Below are 14,668 nucleotides of genomic sequence, written 5' to 3' on the forward strand. Positions count from 1 at the left end.
TGGCATAAAATAGTAAAAAGGCTCAAAGACTTCTGTTTGCATTTCTGTGTATATCTGTAACTATAAATAATGTGTGACTTGTTTGCCTAGAGACCTTTTGATAGTTCAGTGTGTTACAGTCAATATAAACCTTTACTCCTTTGGATTATTGAGCTGTCTCTTTTAGAAGGACAAGTCGGCTATATGTAAAAATGGGAAAGATTATGTAATGTCACAATGTTGTGCACTAACTGTGAGACAATGATCTAGCTTTGAAATGCCTATTCAATTATACAAATTTGTTCTTACAACTAACTGCAGGATCACTAAGGCAAGATCATTTTGGTATTTTTGTAATGACTGTCTTCGACCACTTGATGACGCTCGTTCTATGTTTGTACAGCATGATGGGGGCGTGTCCTTACCGTATGTGAGGAAGTACAGTACTGACTTGCACTTTACACAGTCAGGTTGGATTATATGTATAATTTTCAAACTAAATTTATCACCCGACTCTAAATTTACTCACGGTAAGTACTCATTCGGTTTATTAATTTTATGACAATAAAATAGTTACTGCGTCAGTGTTTATACCGAACGCTCTCATGTATCTCATCGTGTAGGAAGATATTAACTTAAGTTAAAAAGCTGGCCATGTATAAGCTTCTGTGTGCGCTTTTAAGATAGATTTCAATATGTCACACTGTATTGGACATTGTTGATGTTTTGTAAACCATGTCAGTATATTAATGTTTAATGGTCAAGACATGGGCGGAAGAATTGAAACTACAGACTACTTTTATCGGTGTCATCATCTGTTTAATATTTAGCACTTCTTTGTTTATCTCTGCATTTTAATATCGGCGGTCATTATGGCGGTGTTTGCCAACTGTAACGTCCTGTTAGATGTGAAGACTTTACCTTTTAAAGAGAAGAAGAAGCTGAGGTCAGCTCTTCTGGATAATGGAGGAAACATCACTTATGTAGTCAACAAACAGGTCTGCCTTCTGTTTAATAGACTCTTCTTTGTTCTGACATCTATTAACAAAGTGTCAAAATTAAGAGGTTTACTCTTTAAGACAAAGCTAATGGTTGTTTGCAGAGTTGTGATGAAGTTTACAAAATTTTCTAAACCCTGTTGAAATAAAAAATATAATAAGAAGAGAAGTGTATTGGTTTTAATGGAAACTATAATGATCTGTACTGGTAATCTGTTGGGTTATTTTAAAGATAAGAACCAATAAAACAATATTAAATCCAACTGAAATAAGACATATAGGACTTTATCTGTATTTATAATGGAAACCATTAGAATTTGTATTATATATGAGTTTAATTGATCTGTACTTTATATCATTTGTTCAGTGCTCTTTTGTGGTGACCAGCAGTGTGGATGATCTGAGCAGTAACAGACAGAAGAGCATTCACAAGTTTCAGATCCCTGTGGTTGGGATGCAGTATATATGGAGTTGTCTGGATAAAGGTCATCTCCTGCCTTTTGCAGAGCATGTTTTGACCCCACAACTGACACACCCCAGTTCTGAACACAGCTCCCTACATAATCCAGGTATTAAACACTTATTGTTCTGCATGAGTATACTGTATGTACAGTAATGTGCAAATGTCTTATGTCACAATCTTAGATTTGTTGTTTTCTCAGTCTCTTTATTAGAATACAACCAGAAAATACAATACATTCAAATAGTTATTGTTTTAAAAGTGTTGAGTGTGCCCTCCTTTTACAACCTGCAGGCTCTCGTAAACCAAAATCAAATGAAACCTTTATGTCTCCTCAAAAGAGTTCAAAGGAGGTCACACTAAATACTAACTTTTGTCTGAAGAAGCCAATTTGTTCAGAAAATTGTGCCTTTGTTTACATTTTGTGTGCATATTTCCTGTATTTTCTGTTTTCCTGTATCTTGTTAAACAACAAAGCTGGTGGTGACCTGAGACTTCTCCACAGTATTGTATAATCTGATGTATTTAACATACTATTTGTATTGTGTTTAAAGTGCATTTGAGAACTGCTGTTGAAATAATCTTGTTTCCCACATAAAAGTGTTGACTAAGATACCAGTAAAAGGGAGCGTCATAAGTCAAACTCGGACTGAGATTCTTGAGAAGGGCGGACCTCATCCTGGGAAGTTTAGGTGAACTCTTATTCTATACTGTAGATGTTTGACCTGTATTGAAATGAATGTCACCTGTGCTTTGCTACTTTAAATCCATTATTACACTTTATACTAGCTGACTCCCATAACTTTACATTTTTCTACTGCAGAATTTACAAAGGTGATCATGATCTGCCTGAATTTCCTTCACATTTTCAAGTGGCCAAGTATTCCTTTTTTAAGAAGGTAAGTTAATGCAACATACAGATGAACAGATTTTCCAAAGACTCTTAACTGCTTTAGCCATACGATCACCAATAAGGCCTGGATTAACACAATGCACCCCCCCCCCCCCCATAAAACTAAAGGTCTAGTCATTGCAGGGCTCCAGACTAACTTTTTTACTAGGAGCACCATAGCCCTATCACTATTGTTTTTGTGTGTTTGTTGTCACATCTGCACATTTTTAATTGTGTATTGCAGAATAACTCGAAGACTTTATCAGTTTTGGAGTTACAGAGTGCCAAAGGAAGAGCTGGTCAACAGTATCGTGTCTTGTGTTCAATCTTGCATGAATCAGAGGTTTGATCATTTCCATCATAGTGAAAGATTGATCGATTTTGTCAACTTTATAATTACTCTGTTGTACGGTGTCTGTATTGCAACCATAGGAAGTACAGTTGGAAACATTGATATTGTTTTGTGGTCATGCTGATTTAGTCTCTCTCTCTCTCTCTCTCTCTCTAGAAGAAAGTGTTATGTGACAAGCTTGTGTACTGCAGCACCTCTGAAGATGCTTTGGAAGCGTATGTGATGCTGATTAAAGAAGAGAAAAATAAAGGATTCATACAGATTTTTACACTTCCCCCTGAGGCTGAGCACATGGCATCCTACAGCTTAAAACAGGTTTGATGGACAGAAATCTCTTTATGTTTCTAAAAACATTTACTGAAGATGTCACCAAAACTGAAGCAGTGGTTAAAGGGATATTATACCTAAAAATGAAAATCCTGTCATCATTTACCCACATTCATGTTAGACAGTTAGTGACTGGTGGATTTATAAATATATGTTATATATGACATATTAACCCTTGTTTAGTTTAATTTGGCATTGTGGTTGGCATAATACAGATTGCATGTGTGTATGTGTGTATCATATTTGATATTTGATAAAAAAAATTGGGTGCAAAATTAACATCTGCCCTTTTGATTGGCAGCTTCTTTTGGAGGAGAAGCTGAACTGCAGCACACTATCACAGGAAGTTGGCGTCTTCGTGGAGCTGGTTTGGACCGAAGCTCTTGGTTCTCTTAGTAAAATCCTCACGGTCCCTGTTTCCAGCATCAGCCTTAATGATGTAAGAGTGAGCTTAGATAACCACGTGAACACTGATATATTTCATATCTTGATTGTTGTATTTAATAGCTCTATTTAATGTTGCAGGTGAGCAGGGTGGAGGGATTGCTGCTGCAGGCACAAAAGACTCAAGATGAGAATAAAGTCAAGACCCTGCTGGAGGAGGTCAACACTCTTCTACCCCTTCAAATAGCCGACCCTCCTTCCAAACACAAGCTTGTGTCTCAGAAACTAGACCTTTGTCAGGTAACACATTGTTGAGATTGCCAAATTAAACAGTCCTTTAGCTTAGATTCATGGTAGTGATTCAATAATGCTGCTAATGTTTGTAATGTCAAGGAATATATGAGGTCCTTAAACGTTGTTTTGATTTCTCTAGCTGATCCGAGATATTTTGAATGTGAGTGAGGCCACTATGAGAAGCCCCTTACCCTCCTCTTTGGGAAAGTATCGTGCCCTGAGGTGCAGCATTGATGTGGTCCCATCAGAAAACCCTGAGTTCACTGTTATCTCTCAAATGCTTCAAGACAAGTATAGTCACATTATATTCAATGTTTATGTTCTGACATTCTAAAACAGTTTAATATTTATTATTTTAGAGTACCGGTATGTCTTTAAATTATTTATTTGGTTAATTTTGCATCTACAACAGGCCTATTCAGATTCAGAAGATTTTACGTGTGAGCAGGGGGGTGGAGCTTCAGATGTTTAGGGAGGAGCTTGGCAACATTAAGCCCCTCCTCCACTCGACTGGCACCAACAGTTTTGTTGGAATACTTTCACGGTAAGAACACATTCTTCATATATATATATATATATATATATATATATATATATATATATATATATATATATATATATATATATATATATTTGTAAATATATAATCTCTGATTTTTTAAATTGTTAATTTTATTATTTTAATAATTTTGTCATGGATCACAAGACAACACTAGCCTTAAGAATGTAATATTTTCTAAAATAAGTCTCTTATTAAGCTGAAAATCATGATTTGCTGTTGTCTGAAATCAAATTAGTCACTGTGAAAGGATGCAAAAAATGGATACAGTCCCCTCATAATACAACATGGGCAACAGTACTGTTGTTATGAGGCATAAGCCTAAATAGATCATCCATTTTACACAGCTTCCCCTACCACACAGGTTAACTTTATTTGTTATTATTACCTATCAGTTTGTAATAATACGTTTTGAGCATGTGTTTTTCATCACATACATAAACATGCTGAGCTGTATTAAACACTTTATAACTATATGTTAAAACCGACACTGTATGCATGTTTATTTCTATCAGAGGTTTGCTGCTGCCCAGGGTCGGAGTGGAACAACACGGAATTGAGAGGACAGATATCGGGAATCTTGGAGGAGGCATCTACTTCAGTGATTCTCTGACGTCAGTGATGGATTTAGTAAATGTTGTCATCATTTATTTATCCATATGTCATTTTAAATAGCTGTAATGTAGGTTATTGTAACCCTTTATTCTGTATCACAGGACTAGTGTGAAATACTCCAAGCCCAGCGTAGCCGATGGCTCTCGACTGCTGTTGGTGTGTGACGTGGCTTTGGGCCAGTGCAAGAAACTGCTGAAAAGAGACACCACTTTGACCTGCGCCCCCGAGGGCTATCACAGTGTACATGGAGTCCGCCAAACTCCAAAAACTACCTCAGAGTTTCAGGTGCTTTTCCTTGTCCATGTACTTGAATAATCTTCTTGTGTGTATGTGATACAGTGTAACCTTTACATTCATTTGTGTATGTTTTACAGGATGATGAGTATGTTGTATATAACACAGATCAGATCAAACTCAAGTATGTTGTGCAGTACACTTTAGAGGAAGACCAGCTGACAGAGTTTCATCCTCAAATCGACACTTCTGAGGAGCTCGCACAGCCCACCGAAAGAATCTGTGAGTGACTTCCACTGATCAAGACATGTCCATCTTAAGAGTATTAGAGTTTAATGCCATGGAGTTACAGATCATGCCACATTTGATGTTCTGTCAAATGCATCTGCAACTTTTTGTGTTAATGTGTTTGTCCAGTGCCCATTGATGACAGTGAAGGTCTGGAGTCCACTAAGAATCCTCTAGAGGAGATGACCGCGGGTCTCCTGGACAGCAGTGGCAAGACACTTCCTCTGAAGGCTGTCCATGTGAGGTGCAAATTAATGGACTTGCTTTGTCAGGTTAGTAACTTCAGTGGGCATCACGTTTGGTTAGAGCACAATACATACAGAGCAGGAGCACCCCTGGTGGTCTCCAATCCATAGCCAGGGGTCCGAAAAATTTGATATGAATTATAAATGTGTGCTGTATTATTAAAAAGAGCATATGGGGAACATCTAATGATTGTGACATATCACAACAAATTGTCATAAACAGCTCAGTTATTTATTTTATCACCTCTCAACGAGGCTCTCGCCTGTCTTATATTAGCAGTACGCAACAAAAACAAATGTCTTTAATAGTGGAGATGCAAGATCATTTACTGTACAGTTTTGTACATTATACTGCAATTATGAAATATGACAAAATTGGTAAAAGTAAATAAATGATGCTTTTAAATTATAAGACAATGATGATGTCTAACAGGTTTCTTATCAAACACTTTTATAGCACGTTTATATAAACTATGTAAAGGTCTAAGAGTTAGATTTTCCTGCTTGTGGCCATGAAGTGATGCAGTATGAAAAGTGAGAGAAGATCAATGAGTGCAAGAATATTTTTGCAGCTTCTACTGACAGTTGACTCTGTATAAATTAAAAATGTCTAAGTTGGGGTATAACTGTACAGACTATTTTTTAACATGCTTTTCAAATGTTAGATGGGTGTCTAATATAACCATTTGTCACCATTTACTAATATCTCTTGTAAAGCCTCACCATCTTTCTAATCTTAAAGTACATACAAGCAGGTTTCTGAACATTTAGCGATAAAGAACACTGATTTAACCAGTCTGAGATTTTGATCATAACATCAGATAATTTTTGTGATACCCGTTGTTTTATTGTGTACATAAATCACAGTATCGTCTGCGTACATTTGAATAAATGCTTCAGGATAAACATCTGGAAAGTCATTCAAGTACAAACTAAAAAGTAGGGGTCCTAATATGGACCCTTGAGGTAGTCCTGTTGGACAGGATCTTGTGTCAATGGAAGTTCATTTAAAATAAAAACTGTTAATGTTACTGTTAATTTAATGAAGCTATGAAACAGGTATTACCTAAAACCTAAAGTATTTAGGTTTGAAAAATTTACAATATCCATAATTGTTTAATAGCACATGAGAGTACATTGTGGAAAGCCTGCAGGTACAGTATGCCTTAAAACTGTTAAAGGGAGTTCTTGGAAATGTTTCTCCACTATAAGTGGTCCCTGGCCCCAAAAAGTTTGAGAATCCCTGTTACAGAGCATTGCATTTAATTTCAATTGTACTTTCTCTTCTCTTCACCAGGTCATCATTTTTCAGACTTACACAAACCAAAGTGAAGTTCCCATTGAAGCGAAATATGTCTTTCCACTGGAGGAAACGGCAGCGGTGTGTGGATTTGAGGCCTTTATCAATGGAAAGCATGTCATTGGAAAGGTGGTTATCATTCACAATTTGTCAAATGCAGCTGAGCAGCTCTACTTTTAATTTAAACCTTTATGTTTGACTTATAACATCCATTTTCTTTATTCCTCCCGCAGGTAAAAGAAAAAGAGCAGGCTCGTAAAGAATACAGACAAGCAATAGAGAAGGGTCACGGAGCGTATCTAATGGACCAGGATGCACCTGTGAGTTTTTCCAATTTCTGTTTCTTTATAAATGTATTTATTACAGCAGACAGACCAAAGTGACCATTTAGCATCAGAATTTATAAGTCTGTATGTTTATGTGAAACAGGATGTATTTACTATCAGCGTTGGGAACCTTCCTCCAGGAGCCACAGTTTTGATCAAGGTGACCTTCATCACTGAGCTGGTTGTGAGAGGAGGCTCCATCATCTTCTCTCTGCCCGGCAGTGTAGCACCGTGGCAGCAGAGCGCCGCTCTCAATCAGAAAACTCAGGTATGACACAGTCGGCCTTTTGTCACGGCTGAACTTTAATTCAAACACTGTATGCAATACTGTTAGGATGTTTCAGTCTGTTCTGTAGAGAAATAAAGTTGTGTTGTATTTCAGGGAACTGTTGAGAAGATCTCTGTGACCGAGCTTCAGTCAGAGGGGTACGAATCTAAACTTCGATTGAATCGCACCTACTAAATATTATTTTAAAAACTTCTTGCATCTTTTTCTTTAGGGAGTTCTCTCTGTGTATGTCCATTGAAATGCCTTATGAGATCATCAACTTAGAGTCTTCACACCTCATCAAAATCAAGGTTGTTTATCACTAAATGCTTAACTGTTTTGTAAATAAGCATTAAAATGCATTAAACAAGAAGGGATATTAACAGTATTTATCTTTATCTTCCCCACTCAGAGGACAGACTGTAAGGCTGTGATCAGTACTTTGCCAGGACAAACTCTTGGATCTGATGGGCTCCAGGTGACCTTCAGTCTTTCTAAGATCCACATGCCCAGAATGTGGGTGGAGAAACATCCAGACAAAGAGAGTCAGGTACAGAAACCATCAGTTTACACCTGCTATTAAAACTAGATAATATAAAGTATTCTGAAGTGAAACAAACTGTCATTGATGGCCCTAAAGTGATAGTTCACCCAAAATGAATCATTTACTCACCCTGATGTTGTTCTAGACTGTATGATTTTTTTCTGATGAACACAAAAGAAGATATTTTTTAAACGATGGTAAGCACATGGCTGCTGGTACCCATTGACTTCCATAGTAGAGAAAACAAATACAATGCAATGCAATTTGGGTACCATCAATTATCAAAATATCTTCTTCATCATTTATCACAATACTTCCATTGAATTTGTTTTTCGTACTGTGGAAGTCAATGGATGCCGACAGCTGTGTGCTCATCATCAATTATCAAAATATCTTCTTTTGTGTTCATTTGGGCTTTGGATTGAACCTTGCTTTCATTTCACAATGATCTCTCCAGGCCTGCATGTTGGTGTTTTATCCAGACTTCAAGTCCAACTCTGAAGGTCCATCCAGTGTGAGTGATGTCATCATCCTGTTGGACACCTCAGAGTCAATGCGGGGAGACGCCATGCTAAACGCTCGCAGGATTGCTCTTCAAGTCCTTAACTCTTTAGACCGCTCACTAAAAATCAACATCATCTCTTTTGGCACTGGTTAGTGCTCATCAACCTGCTGTTGAGATTTTTCTTCACTTCAATAAAAATTCATACTTAAGTGTAATTTCTAATGTGGGTGTTGTTGTAGATTACAAGGAAGCGTTTCCTGCACCAGTGCTCTTAGATGAAACCTTTGAATCAGCCAGAAAATTCATTATGGTAAGTAGCAGTTAAAATGGCCTTTGCCAGCCAAAGCTTGACCTCTTTGTTTAATCACTGAACTGTGACCCAGTCTCTGATAACCCTGCTAAAGTGATTTTCTTTTGATTTACTGTATTTACATAAAATCACCCTACTGTATGAAAATATAAGCTTGATGTCTTTAGTGTTGACTGGATAAGGCCAAAGATTCAAAGATTGAATCATTGTAAAATCAATGATTGAGGTTTGATTTGTAATTAGATTAAAACTTTAGTCTAGATTTCACAAACAGGGTCACAAATCTCAGTTTCTCTGTGTATCATTGCATTAATGACGTCTTTATCAACAGTCGTGTAATGAAACGGGTGGCAGCACTGAGTTGTGGAGGCCAATCCGTAGCCTGAGCCTGATACCTCCATCACATGGCATGAGAAACATCCTGCTGATCTCTGATGGACACGTACAGAATCAGGCGCTGACTCTTCAGCTGGTCCGAGAAAACTCCTGCCACACGCGAGTCTTCACCTGCGGCCTCAGGTCTGTCTTTAAAGAGGTTTTTAGTTTAAATCAATGGAGGTGAATGTTAATGATGCTTTTTTCCTTCCTTATAATGTCTCTCAATTAAAATGTATTACACTTATGAATCTACAGTGTGACTCATGTTTGTCTTTGTGTAGCCTGACAGCTAATCGTCATATGCTCAGAGCTTTGGCTCAAGCAGGCGGTGGGACGTATGAATTTTTTGACACAAAGATGAAACACACATGGACAGAGAAGGTAAATCATACCTAACTAACCATCTATCAGTTTTTTTTTTCTTTTATTTAATAAGTGAGAGCGTTACAGTAGACCAGGGTCTCACATACAGTAATATGAGTCTCACAGCTCCTCTGAGGATTGTGTGTAAATAAATTAATTGGTGATTTCAGGTGCGTGCTCAGGTTCAGCGGGTGGAGTCTCCTGGCTGCAGATCAGTGGCAGTGAAATGGCAGCAATTTAATCCTACAGCGCCCCCTCCTGTCCAGGCCCCCTCACAGCTTCACGCTCTCTTCAGTGACTGTCATACACTCGTGTACGGCTTTGTGCCACACTGTACTCAGGTAGGACTGATGATCTGATACAGGTGAATCAGTTTGGTTCATGTAGTAGTTTGTGTTTGTTCGTTAACTAGCAGTGTGATTATGAATGCACTGTTCTGTCTGCATCATGACTCTTCTTCCTTATATTAGGGTGGTAGGATCTTTAGATATATTATTTACACAGCTTGAGTTGTCATGCATTTATTGTTTTGAATGGTATGATGTTGTTGACTTCTTCAGGCCATGCTGTTTGGTGATCTGAGTGGACAGGAGATAAAAACAATGGTGTCAACCACAGAACTTCAAAAGACGAAAGGAACTGTGAGTGCCAGCATCTTAAATATTTCACATAATCATCAATATCATTGATTGTTGTTATCAGTTATGTTATTGAGATTGTGTGTGTGTGTTTGTGTGTGTTTGCGTGTGTAGTTCCTTCACAAGTTAACAGCCAGAGCGATCATCAGAGATTATGAAGATGGCATACTCGGAAACAGTGAGGCAGAACATGAGGTACAATATTTCTTTAATATGTTCATTGAAAATCATCAGACTATGACATGCATACATGCGTTTTGTCAGATGAAGTTGACTTGATGTTTTTATCTGTTTATCAGGGAAAGAAAGCAGAGCTGAAGTCTTACATTACTGAACTCAGTAAAGAGTTCTCCGTCTTGTCTCAGTTCACCAGCTTTGTGGCCATTGAAGAGAGGGTAAAATTACTAAATTAAAATTAATTGAGAACATTTGGCCTTTTTTACTGGGTTTCTTCTTGTTTTGTCTAATAGTTGAATTGTAATAATGTGTTTATACATAAAATTAATTTAAAAAGTCAACAAAGTTCACATACTGTACTAACCTGGTAAATGTATGCACACTGAGAATCAGATTTTTCTCACAGAAAAGCAAAATATTTTTTACCTACAGTACACAGACTATGGCATCTAGGACTACAGAATAAATAAATATAGTAAAATATTGAAAAAATACTGCTTTTTACTGATTACTAATGCTGATACCAAATATTAATCCGTTTTTTAACTTTTCCAATATTGGTCAACCACTTGTGTGATTCATGAAAATCATTTTTGCGTTCATGACCTGATTTTCTCTGTGTAGGATCAGAATCAGCTTGACACTGGATTCACAGATATTCCTAAACTAATTTCAGAAGAGGATGTGGATATTCTGCCTTATATGGGCTGGACTGAGGAGAAGCAGACTAAAGAGGTTTGGATTAAGTATTATTAACAATCAGACTGAATAATAACATCAGTAAATGTGATTGTGTATTTTATTGTTTTATTGTTGTGAATGTCAAAATCAAATCTGAACACTCAGTGTAGCATATTCTACTTTTACCACAATGCCATAAAAGTTTTGTGTTTTGTCTTGTTTTCCAGGTAGATTATGAGGAGAGCCTCGTAGGCATGTGCTTTATGAGCTGTGATCTTTCTGATGAACCTTCCGTTGACATGACATTTGAAGAGGATGAATATGAGTGTTATGATGATATGTTAGGATTGGAGTCAAGCAATTATGAAAGTTCTGCCCAGGATATTAGTTATGCTTTTGAAACGGCAGTGCCTCTTTCTACACTTCGCGGAGCAGATGTTTCATATGAAATGCACACACAATCAATGCAATACTGTGCAGAAGATGTATGTGCCGACTCTCTTGTCTTTATGAAGAAAAAATCACCTTCCCGTTCTGCCCCCCGAAGAGCTTTTCTCCCTCCACCTATGGTCCCGCTTAGCTCCTCTCTGCCTCCTCCTCCACCTCGTCCTCTATGTGAAGCCCCTCCTGTTGAGTGTCGGGAACGCAAAAGAACTATGTCGAAGAGCATGACTTTTGATGATTTACCTCAGGCTCGTGCCTCTGGGGCTTCTCTTTCATCTTTTGGTGTTGGGGCTTCTCGTCCAGCTCCTTTCGCCGAGCCTTCTCCTCCAGCTTGTTTTGCTGAGCTTTCTCTATATGAGGATTTTGCTAAGTCTGCTTCTTTGAGGCCTTTTCCTCCATCTCCTCTTGCTAAGGTTTCTCTTCCAGCTTTTGCTACTGGGGCTTCTCTTCCGCATCCTCAAGGTGGGGCTTCAGGTCCAGATTTTTCTTTTGGAGCTTCTTCTCATCCAGCTTCTCCTGCTAGGGCTTTTCTTCCAGCTCATCTTGCTAAGGCTTCTCTTCCAGTTATTTATAGTGGGGCTTCTCTTCCGCCTCCTCAATTTGTGGCTTCACCTCCAGCTCCTTGTTTCGGAGCTTCTTCTTCTCTGTTTGCAGATTCTCCACCATCTTCTTTTGTTGGGGCGTCTTCTCCGGTTGGTGCCTCCCTAAAAGAAAGGCCCCTTCCTCCACCTCCTATCATGCATTTTGCTGCTTCTCTTCCTCCTCCTCCTCCTCCTCCTCCTTCTGCTTCCTATCGTTCAGTACCATGTTACAGTAGCAAGAGAATGTCAGCCGCTGTCTCTGGACAGCCATGGGATCTATCAAGCCCTGAAAACAGACCTTCATCTGAGAGCTGCTTAAGAAAAAGCATCATCTCTTCTGCACCCAGTAAGTTGACTCACATTTGTTGAGAGTCTTTTCAAGATCTGTTAAAAACTGGATTTAAAACAACTATTAATCTTGTGTCTCAATACTTATTAAGCTTCAGGCAGAGCTATGAAAATGAAATCAGAAAGATTAATGTCAGCCCTGCAACGAAGACGCAGATCATTTGAAGACACTGTGGCCTGGGATGAGCTGTTTCAGCTTCAACATGAGGTTCTTACATATATAATGCAATAAATATTACACATAAAACGAATGTGGTATTTAAATGAATGTACATTTATGCGTTCTGTTTGGACATAGGATGGATACTGGGAATGCACTGGGAGTCTGAGTAACTTCCTCAAACTGGACGTAGACTTCTTTGCCAATGTCTTCCTTAAAGAGAAAGGCATTTGTTCACTGGGTAAGAAGATTTAATGTAATATTGTATAAAATTGTAAAAATAATAGAATGTGACAGTAATATATAGACATCTATGACTGTTGTGATGTTTCTAAAAGTTAAATCAGCATACACAGTTTATGATATTAACAGTTCTTAGTAATATGCCATGTTGCTTAACGTGGCACTTTTGTGTAAATCTGAGTTTTTGGCCTAATCCTGGATGAAAGCGCTTTAACCAATGAAAGTGAAACAGTAGTTAGTAACTTAGATGTTTTGTCTGTCAGGTGCAAAGGCTCATGCAGATATTTTGAGATTAGTGGCCACTCTGTTGGTGCTGCAGCTGATTCGAGTAAAGAAGTCAGCCGAGGGGAAGCTGCTTCAGTCTCTCTTCTCTCTGAAAGACTCTGAGGGTCCCAGGTAAGACCACACAACACACACACACACATTATCATGTGCCATGGTTTCTCTTTATTAGATTCATAATGTTTCCTTCATGCAGGCCAATGCACTGGGAGGCTGTGAAGAAAGCAGTAGACTGGGCTTGCTGGGCAGATAAACAATATCCATGTGTGTGCAGCAGACTGGAGTTCGGCTGGGATTGGGAATCATCCACACGCCAGTTACTGGGCTGTGATTCACCACTTCCATACTCTCCACTCGTATCTGTTCTGGAGAGGCGTGTGGGTGTATGGGTCATTTAGTAACTGGACAGAACTTTTCATTGACATTTGTTGTTTCAATTTTTGACCTCTAAACTCTGTAACAACGTCAATAACATGTCTACTGTACTGTATAATTCAGTAGAGCCTCAAACACTATATTAAAGAATAATTTACTCAAACAATAAAACTTATGTCAACTTTGATGTTGTTTTAATTGCTTATGACTATTTTAGTGTAACACAAATGTTGTGATTTATTTTCAATTCCATACAATAGAAATGAATAATAATAACTGGGGCTTTTCAAATGTGTATGTACTAATGTTTAACCCGACTGATGAACCTGGTGCAACACTTTGTGAGGCTTTACGTATTTGCACGAGCATGAAAGAAAATGATAAGAATATGATAGATTTTTTTATTTATTTGATAATGGGGCGATTTCTCGGACAGGGATTCGACTAGTCCTAGACTAAAATAAATGTAGGAGTTGTCCAAACTGAAAACAGCACATTTTAAAATACATCAGTGCCCTTTGTTTTGTCTCAAAAAAGTAATGTTTTTAGTAAGACATGTCTGATAAAAGTAGTTATTGTCCTAAGTAAACTAAGGGCTAGTCTTGGCGTAAGAGTCTGAGAAACCACCCCTTTGAGTCAAATTAAAGCGTTTATGGAACAGTGTTAATATATATAGCGAAGAATAATGCCAGACAGACAAGCAGACAGAAGTTTAATTATAATTACGGTAAACCTTATGAACTTAGTAAGTGTAAATTGAAGAATAATCTAAATTTTGTACAAAATAGCAAAAGTGCTCAAAGACTTCTGTTTGAACTGTTTGCATTTCTGTGTATATCTGTAGCTATAAATAATGATGTGTGACTTGTTTGCCTAGATATCTTTTGATAGTCCACTGTACTACAGTCAATAAAAACTTTTACTCCTTTGGATTATTGAGCTGTCCCTTTAAGAAGGACAAGTCGGCTATATGAAAAAGGGAAAGATTATGTAATGTCATAACTGTGACACAATGATCCTGCTTTAAAATACCTATTTAATGATACAAATTAGTTCTTACAGCTAACTGCAGGATCACTAAGGCAAGATCATTTTGGTATTTTTGTAATGACTGTCTT

At 37.8% G+C, this 14,668-nt stretch overlaps 1 protein-coding gene across 1 annotated transcript; it reads left to right on the forward strand.

Moving 5' to 3' along the window:
* Positions 1-834: 834 nt before the first annotated feature.
* LOC129452088 (protein mono-ADP-ribosyltransferase PARP4-like) lies at positions 835-14,482 on the forward strand. The gene is made up of 34 exons (XM_073855080.1): positions 835-977; positions 1,345-1,546; positions 2,039-2,129; positions 2,261-2,336; positions 2,574-2,672; positions 2,838-2,996; positions 3,310-3,447; positions 3,534-3,692; positions 3,826-3,977; positions 4,099-4,230; positions 4,761-4,859; positions 4,962-5,145; positions 5,235-5,376; positions 5,512-5,654; positions 6,925-7,056; positions 7,161-7,247; positions 7,357-7,521; positions 7,636-7,679; positions 7,754-7,832; positions 7,934-8,071; positions 8,523-8,718; positions 8,810-8,880; positions 9,212-9,399; positions 9,540-9,639; positions 9,792-9,962; positions 10,182-10,262; positions 10,374-10,454; positions 10,559-10,654; positions 11,061-11,171; positions 11,345-12,488; positions 12,583-12,698; positions 12,789-12,891; positions 13,157-13,289; positions 13,372-14,482. Exons 1-34 carry the CDS (start codon positions 852-854, stop codon positions 13,571-13,573), a joined length of 5,340 nt encoding a protein of 1,779 aa, XP_073711181.1. The 5' UTR covers positions 835-851; the 3' UTR covers positions 13,574-14,482.
* Positions 14,483-14,668: the final 186 nt, after the last annotated feature.

Source organism: Misgurnus anguillicaudatus, chromosome 17 (assembly GCF_027580225.2).
Source record: "Misgurnus anguillicaudatus chromosome 17, ASM2758022v2, whole genome shotgun sequence".
Taxonomy (NCBI): domain Eukaryota; kingdom Metazoa; phylum Chordata; class Actinopteri; order Cypriniformes; family Cobitidae; genus Misgurnus; species Misgurnus anguillicaudatus.